Source organism: Monodon monoceros, unplaced genomic scaffold (genome assembly GCF_005190385.1).
Source record: "Monodon monoceros isolate NGI ecotype Baffin Bay Population unplaced genomic scaffold, NGI_Narwhal_1 Super_Scaffold_11, whole genome shotgun sequence".
Classification (NCBI taxonomy): Eukaryota; Metazoa; Chordata; class Mammalia; order Artiodactyla; family Monodontidae; genus Monodon; species Monodon monoceros.
The window spans coordinates 112,944,827-112,954,068 of NW_021703767.1; the positions used below are offsets into that span (position 1 = coordinate 112,944,827).

The 9,242-nt window shown below is 44.2% G+C and overlaps 1 protein-coding gene across 1 annotated transcript in view; it reads left to right on the forward strand.

Moving 5' to 3' along the window:
* MINDY4B (MINDY family member 4B) overlaps positions 1 to 4,338 on the forward strand; it is a 40,830-nt gene extending 36,492 nt beyond the window's left edge. Inside the window, exons 11-12 of the mRNA XM_029213745.1 lie at positions 2,373 to 2,553; positions 4,196 to 4,338. Of these exons, the coding sequence (XP_029069578.1) occupies positions 2,373 to 2,553; positions 4,196 to 4,338 (324 nt within the window). The remainder of the gene's footprint in view (positions 1 to 2,372; positions 2,554 to 4,195) is intronic.
* Positions 4,339 to 9,242: the final 4,904 nt, after the last annotated feature.

A 9,242-nucleotide genomic window follows, 5' to 3' on the forward strand; every position in this document is an offset into this window, starting at 1 on the left:
GTGAGCACACGTCCTTCTACTCCGCCACCTTGAACTCGCAATACAAATTCTTAACAGAAGATTCCAGTCAAACAGATTACATGGTGCTCAGAGGAATGAAAGGGACATGATATTTGGCTGGGTTCCATTGGGAGGTGCTCAGTTTTGGTTTTGTGGTACTCCCTTTAAACCAGGTATGTTCTCAGCTGTAATCCGAAGGCTCACCCCTCAGAGTTAAAACCCAAAGTGCTGGGACAGACATTTTCCTCTTGATCAGAATCTCTCAAGGCAAGCGGGACTCTGCCTGTTTAGTGTGGGGTCTCTGGGCGATCACTTTGGGTGTTGGAGATTGTTATATTTATAACTACTTCATTTTCCTCCTACTTTAATAAAATCTTGAGTAGCTTTGAGTTCAGGAAAGAAAACCATTGCATTGTTGCATAAAATCACAACAGTGTGGTGTCAGCCCTTTGCAGAGTATGAATCTGAGTGCCTGTTGAATTTTGCCTACATTACAAAGATTCCATGAAACAATATCATATATGCCTACAGTCTATTACATCCACCCACACATAATTTACAGGAAATTTCCTTTGCTTAAAATCAGCCAGAACATCGACCTGAAGTTCAAATGGAGTGGCTTTTGATTACAAACAGCCCTCAGTTTCCTAACTGGTTGATCCATGTGTTCCAACCTTAACAGTTCCAAGTCATATGGATCATATTTTGATTACACATAACCTTAGCACAGGAGGCACCATCGCAAGAAGGCCTGAGAAAGAAAGAGCTTATTTTATAACTATGAATGGCGACAGTGTTCTTTGGAACTTGGGGGTGGCTCCTGGAACTTAAACACATGGGGCTGCTTCAATGGCACATCCTCTGTGTTTTATTTCCGATGTAGCCAGTGGGCGACTTGTCCCGCGTTTGGTGTGTGAGAGGCTCATGTTATACTCAGCCCAGAGGGGCCAGTGCTGGTGTGGCCCCACCTGCACCCACTATGAGCATATCCAGACTGGGGTGCTGGGTTTGCACCCCTTTTTCCAACTGTCAACTAAAACTGAGGTCATTTCTTTTGAACACAGTAATATAATTTTTCTCCAGTAGCTGAAGAGAAAAGCTTAAAGACAAAAGCACCTCTGATTCACCCACTCACCCACAATTGAAGAATTTAAACTCTAGAAAAAGGAAGAGATTTGAATAGAGCTATTGAGAAATCAGAATGTCAAGTTATTAGCCTTTAGTACTTGGGTTTACAAAACACGTGATCATTTTCTGAAAGCTGGATTTCCCACACAAAAGAATTTGCTCCTGAGCACACAGGACAACTTGAAGGACTGAGAAGAAAAGAAACAGAACTGAATCCTTTTGTCATGGGAAGACTTGCCAGGGCTGAGGGTCCAGAGCTCTCCCTGGCATCATGGGAAAATGATGGGGTTTCCATGTAGCTCATGTTTATCTCTTTAAGTAGAAAAAAAAAATTTTTTTAACGTTAATGAGTTTCAATGGCATTTAAAAAAATGTGCTTCCCTGCCTCTTCAAACAATACGGGAGACACCATTAAGAAAAATACACTATAATATCGAGATACCCTCAGGGGCTACTGCAGTGTGCCGGACCCTTTGTTACGGCACCTCCCAGAGTGGTGTTTTTGTGAATCTAATGCACTAACTTGAAAATTCAAGGCTGAATTGACAGTTGCCTGGAAAAACCAGATAACAAGCTGATTAAATCAGTGAACTTAAAATTATAGGTAATATTAAACTAGTACACCCAGCTCCAAGTACCTCTTCACAATTGATCTACACGTTAACACGCAGATATAGGTATACCTGTGTGAGTGTGAGGGTGTGTGTGTTCCCCTTATTTCCCAGAAGCTTTTTTTTTGTATTCAAAATATTCACTATTTCCATATTCTAAATAGTCTCTTTTTCCTATATTCTAAATGGTTAGTGCTGCCTGAATGACCACCTGCTGAATGAAATACTGTCCTACCTTGGGAACGGGGGTAAACACACTAGTCAACAACAAAGACTGCTTGACGTTCTCTTGTTCCACCCCTACATTTCTATTTCAGTTTATCTATTTATTCTCCACCTCACTTCCAAACTGAACTGAGATGGTTCCACCTCCTCCGTGAGCCCATCCCCAAAATGTTTTAAAATACAATCCATGCAGAGAAAAACTGCAGTGTCACCACCACACCATTCATAAATGCAAATTCATTCATGATGAAGCTTTCGTTTGAAATCTCCCTTCACACACTGCACCCTGCACAGCTCCCAGCGCAACGCCGAGCCTCCAAGCTGCTTTTTGATCCTGATGCCATATCAGCACCTTTCACAACGTGGCCACATCTCTATGTTCATCTGCATTCCCCTCTCCCCTTGCAGGTGGGCAGCATGCTGAAGACTCCCAAGTTACCTATTTGGCTGTGCAACATCAACGGAAATTACAGCGTCCTTTTTAGCACAGACAGGCAGCTGTTATCAGACTGGAAAGTGGAGCGCCTCTTTGATCTGTACTTCTACAGTGGCCAGCCCGCACAGAACAAGCCTGCGCACCTTACCGTCGGTGAGCATTCCAGATCCCAAGCGCCCTGACCTTTAATGCGCTCAGAGAGATGCGGCTACTGCCGGTTCACAGCTCATGCTAGCTCTACAGGAAGATGTAGAAGTGTGATCTCTGAGATGAAACCTAGGCATCAATCCCATGGGCCTAACCTAAGCATTGTAACGTGGAAATTCTAAACCTGCTTTAAATAAGGGCAGGGGGTCCGGAAGTAGCACAGAGGAACCAACAACTTTTAGGTAAGAGAAAAAACAAAAGGTTGAGAGTCAGATTTCCAAAAAAGTCTTCCCTGGGGTCTTCTATCTGCGAGCACAAGGCATGTACTGCCCAAGGAAAGAACTAGAAAAACAAAGGGATAGGGGCAGGGGGGTTCCAACTGGTCTATTCTATCCCAAGAACAAACATCGGATGATCAATCACCCTGGGACATAGTAACGAAACTGAGAGGGCATTTGTGTTCAGATTAGTTCAAAAAGCATTTTTGAGGCCTACTAACAGCCAGCCACTAGGAAAGCAACGATAACGAAGGCACAGTCCCAGCAAACCTTAGAGGTTCTGCTCCAAGGGCGACCACACAATCCACTTCAATTCCCACCATATTTTTTTAAACACATGAGGAAAAAAGACTAATCTTAAGATGTCTTTAAACATTGGCCTTTTGGACAAGGGAAAAACCATGATGAGACTGGGAGGCTGTATCTGGTGCCTCGGCACCATAGATGGAGCCTTGCTGATTTGACGTCTGACTCTTTGCGTTTAGTATCACAGGTCTGGCGTTAAGTAACTTGTCATTATTATGACTAAATGTGGAAAAGTATCTTAGTGGCTGCTTTATCTGTGTGACTCCTAATTCTTGTTCTCTACTTATGAGAAATATCTGTATAGATATATAGATATATATGAGCCCATTTCATTTAGTGGGACATTGACAATACATTCCTTAAAATATATTATTGTTTCTACTTTACTCTCTTCTTCGAGGAAAGCATCGTTTTTTCTTTTTGTTTTTATTAGCTCACATGCATGGCAAGCATTCTGTTCCGGGTGCTGTGCTGAAAACTTTACATACATTATCCCATTAAATTCTCCCAACAGTCATCTGAGGTAGATACTATGGTATTTATTTTACATAGAGGAAACTGAAGTGGCCAAAAAATGATTTCTAACTGAGTAAATGAGGCTGAGAGATGTTAAGTACCCTCTCAAATGTCATTTGAGACCAACCTGGGCCTGGAACTCAGTTCTTGACTACTCATGAGAATACTTTGCCCTTCACCCCCAAATGCAAAGGTACTCTTAGAAGCACTGAGAAGCGGTAAGCTCTCTCTTCTCTTGTTTTTCCCGACAACATCCGGTGACCTACACCCGGCTCTATGTGTCCCACCTGGTGCTGGACCATGCCATTACATGTCATCAATATTCCGTTTCCGAACTCTACAACAACCCAGGTTATCATGGTCATGTTTTGTATGGGGCGAGTCTAAATACCATCATCTACTAGAATCCCCCTCTGCTTACCCAGTTCTAGGAACACAGCTTCCTGAGCCCAACTCCTGCCCACCCATCCTACATTCCTTCCTTCCTGGCTTCCTCCAAAATGGTATACATAGGCTGGGGTCTAAATGCTGGCTGTTTCCCCCCTCAGATACTCATTCCCATCACTGGGAAAGAGTCCGACATGAAGATGAACACAGGCCAGGAAGACGGTTTTCTCCAGTGGAGGCAACAATCAGAACCAAGTGGAGAGAGGCCACCATCAACTGGAATGGAACCGTTCCCCTTTACTAAAGAGAAAGCCAGGATGTGCAATGAAGTCTGAAGTGTCAGCACCGCTGGGATACAAAGCCTAATTGGGGGAGAGACCATTTCACATCTACATTCCTCATTCCGAAGCCCCACCAAACCCCGCACCCCGTGAGCAGTCTGTTCTTCCTTTGGTCCTCTATGAACTGTCTGCACTTTCTATATCAGTGCTGTAGGAGACGTACAGGCCACTTACTGCCGCATCTGGAAGGTGTGTCCTCTACACTCACCTAGGCTGGTGCCTTCATTTTTATTCAAAGAGAAACTGAAGTCTCTTTCCTTCACGTTCTCTCCAAATTCCTCTCTTCTCGGTGTGATTCTCCCCGGGGATTACGGAAGCAGGGAGCTAGCTTTCATTTGGGGATGAAGTTACCAGTAATACACCATCAGATTTTTAGTTATGGCAAGAACTCAAGCCTTCTCAAAGATTTCCCGGTATGAAGAGCATTCCCTTCCAAGGTTACATTTTGAGTGCCCACATTAGCAAGCTCTTGTCATTAAAATAGTAAATGGGCTTGAAGTGGGGTCTATTCCTGGTAGGCTGGCTATTGTAGCTGGCTGGGAGTTCAAGCCATCAAGGAGAGCACACAGCAGGAGAGATTCTTTCTATCAGTGCTATGTTTGCTTCGTCTCTTTATAAGCTGGATATAAATACATAGACGGACAAACAGATAAACTGAGAAAGAAGTCTGATTCCTAGACAAAATAAAATTAGATACAAAAATAAAATGTCTTCTCATGTCACTGTTCAAGGGGGAAAACAATTCTTTTTAGAATATGATCTTTCCCTGTCCTGTTGAATGCTTACACTTTTTCTGTAGAAATACACAGAGCAAGACACATATTCTGTCTAAAAGAAGCACATGGGGACCATCTAGACCTTTTTCCTACCCACCCCACTAGTCCACCGACTCATAGAATTAGGGCTTTGTAGTCATAAGCCAAAGGTTCGTTTGCAAAGAACAACTTGTCTGCACCCGCTGTCCAAATTAATTTGTTAAGTGCATTTTCTTTTGGCTCAAAGAATAATGTTTCAGCTTGAGAAGCATATAGAATATGAAACTTCAAGGTGAATAATAAATTATGTCAAAAGAAAAAGGCAATATGGCTTGGATGGCTGACTACAGTATCCTTATCATTGATGCTTTCATTCGGGATTTTAAATATGTTGGACAAGTGAGTGGATCCCTACAGACCCTCAGCATACTTCTTAGTCTTAGCAATATTGTGCTTTTCCTGAGGTGCGAGCCTGTTTCTGTTTCACGGACACTGACTTATTTCTAACCAAATCTCCCTTTTGGTGTGGACTGCTGGAAAGCTTAGAGCCTAATGAGAACCACAGCAAGTGCATCGGTCAGAAACCTCCCAGCCACAAGTAAGAGATCTCACTAAAATTGTCTCACACAGCAAGGACATTCCTTTCTAACAAAATGGTCCAGATAGGGGCCCATGACTCTCTTAGATCAACCACGGTTCATCCTCCAGGACTGAGCACAGGATACGCGATATCAGAACATAATCAGGGCTCTGTAGAAGGAAGAAGGGCAGGACAACCTGTTGTGCAGACAACCAGCAGTGTTGCCTTGCAGTATATTAGTCCTTACGAAAGGCATTTTTTAATTGACCTCATTTCTGAATCTATTTTCTATCCTACCCTATTTTTCTTTTGAATTCTTAATTGATTTATAATTTATGTTACTTCGCTGTATTTTATGTGCTGTTATACTATCTTCAATTATTCCTGGAACAAATGTATTAATAAGTAAAATAATAGAGGAAAGATTAAGAACATGTTTTATATACAGTTGTATAATAATTTTGACATAGAAAGGCATTAATCACTTTGTATGTCAATATCCAGTGAAAATGAGTGTTTATTTCATCTTAGGAACATGGCACCCAATAATGTTTGATTCTTTTTGTAACGTGGAAACATGTTATTGAAAAGTAGCTAGAAATTTCCTAGGACTGGCAGTTCACCTTTGAACTTTCTGTGTTTTGAGATAAATGACTTTAATTGTCCTGTCACCTTCTAAAACATAAAGCAGGAAAAAGCTATTTGCGTGAAGATAGAGATAATAATTTTTCTGAACAGTTACCTAAACTGAATGTGTTTTTAGTGAGACCATGCCCCTGAGGAGACGGCAAATACTTTTGGTATGTCCCTCAAAATCATTGTCTGTTCTTAGCGAAGACGCACGTATCATTTTTGTCAAGGGTATGCTCACCAATGTCACAAGACCAGGCGGGACCAGGCCAGGGGGCAGGCGGGCCTGAGTTTCCCTGGCCAGGTTTGGCATCTGCAGGTTATGTTCAACCTTCCATCACACCTGGACCTGATTTTATTTACATGTTCGTAAAACAAACTATGGATATGCACTGTGGACTGTTGTAATTGCCTCGTCAGGGCCTCAGAGACACAGCAGTTCACTCATTCATTCAGGGAGCTTTTTATTTATTTTTTGCAGTACGCGGGCCTCTCACTGTCGCGGCCTCTCCTGCTGCGGAGCACAGGCTCCGGACGCGCAGGCTCAGCGGCCATGGCTCACGGGCCCAGCCGCTCCGCGGCATGTGGGATCTTCCCGGACCGGGTCACAAACCCGCGTCCCCTGCATCGGCAGGCGGACTCCCAACCACTGCGCCACCAGGGAAGCCCACAGGGAGCTTTTTAAACATCACCTATGTGCAGGCACTTGGCTGCGTGCTGGAGATACAGTGAGCAAACTCAGCCGTGGGCCCTCTTCCCTCTGGAGCTCTTTTGAAGCAAAGGCTTTCATCAAGAAACCACTTTAGTGAATATAACTTGGAAACTGAGATAAGTGTTCAGAGGGAAGGTATTTCTGATGTGTAATAGCTTATAATAAAGGCTGGAAGTTCAGGAAAAGGCACCTCTGAGGAACAGAGGGCTAAGCTGAGGTAGGAAGGCTGAGTGGAGATAAGCATGGGAGGGGCAGAGCGACGAGCAGGTGCCAATCCCTGCAGTGGACACGCTTGAGGAACAGAGAAGCAGCGGGTCTGCCGTGCAGAGCACGGTGTGGAGCGTGGCTGAGAAGCAGCTGGAGGGGCAGGGAAGGACCCACCACAAGGCACTGTAGACTAGGAGGCATGGGTTTGGAAGGTTTGCAGTGGCCTGAGAAGATGTGCATTTTGAGAAAATGCCTCAGTGTGGAGAATGGATTAGAGAGCCCACAGTGGACACGGAGACTAGTTAGAAGGCTACAGCAGGGGTCTAGACAAGAAATGACCAGAGCAGAGTGGTGGCAATAAAGGTAGGCCAAAGTGAGCCACTCAGGAGAAACTACGTGGTGGGTAAAGCAGATAAGGCCAAGAGATCGATTGCTGGAGCGGGAGGGGGGGATGATGAGGGTGAAGCAGGTATCAGGAATAGCTTCTAAGCTTCTGGTTTGAAAGTTGGATGGAAGTTTGTGTCTTCATTGAATTTAAAAACACTAAAAGAACAGCCGTTTTGGAGGGGAGGAAATCCCAAGTTCAGTCTTGGATGTGAAACATTCACATGCAGAGGCAGAACAGTGGGTTAGAAATAACGATCTGGACCTCAGAGGAGAGGTTTGAACAACATAAATACATTTGGGAGGTACCATGAGGTGGTGAGGAACATGGTGGTCGGGAATAAATTTGCCTGAGGAGAATATGATGTAAGAAGAGAACTGGGCCTGAATCTGAGTCCCGAGGAGTTCCATTGTTAGTGGTCAGGCAAGTTCTGGTGAGCCTGGAAAAGAGACAGAGAAGGAGCAGACAGAGATATAGGAGGTGGCCCTCAGATGACATCTGAATAAAAGGTATCTTCAGTTAGTGACTCTTTATGTCAAAACTCAACCAGAGAGAATGGACTTCGAATAAATACAGCCTGTCAGTTTCAGGATAGCCGGAAATTAATTCTGTTGAATGTATTCATATCCCCTCTCTTTCCAAGAAGGACCTGGGGTGGCTGATAACTGGTAAACTTTCTGGAGAACTTGGTGTTGTCTTTTGGTTTTTTTTCCTCCAGTTATTAAACCCAATTTTTAAAACTTCTCACTGCTGTCCACAAGGTGGTGCTATGAGAGTGACTTTTTCAATCTCATCAAAAATAATTAAATGTGGTCAATTCAATCACACACACAAAAATAAGCAAATAATTATAAAATTGATGCGACGGATATTTAATTTTTGTGATACTTAGAACTGGTGTCACTAAGCATGGCGGGTAGTACTGTTCTCCTTGGAGTCTTTCTCTCTCTTCAGCTCCAATGGCGGTGAGGGGGGAGGGGTGTGGAGGGGGTGCAGCAAGAACTATAAATGTTAGCTCTAAAATACTTCCATCTGCATTGCCGCCTTCCTGGTGCAGACACCACTGGACTATTAAAATAGCTGCCCGGGTTTTCCATGGTGGCGCAGTGGTTGAGAGTCCGCCTGCCGATGCAGGGGACACGGGTTCGTGCCCCGGTCCGGGAGGATCCCACATGCCGCGGAGCGGCTGGGCCCGTGAGCCATGGCCGCTGAGCCTGCGCGTCCGGAGCCCGTGCTCCGCAACAGGAGAGGCCACAACAGTGAGAGGCCCGCGTACCGCACAAAAAAATTAAATTAAATTAAATTAATAAAATTTAAAAAAGAAAAGAAAGTCAGTGTTACATAAGTAAGGTGAGTCATCTCTGTTGCCACCCTGGACACTGGGGGCTCCCTGAGAAGCCTGCAGCCCCCCTGTTCTAGGCCTTCCCAAGGTGAATCTGGACAGTGGCTCTCCCTAGGTTGGAGGGGGCAGCTGGCAACAGAAATGGGAGTTTGATTTGGCTTACTGAGTTTTTTTAATTGAATTTGAATTCTCAGCTTTCTTAGCCACAATTGTCTTAGGCTGTCACATTATCCATGGCTTCTCCTCCCTTACCCCT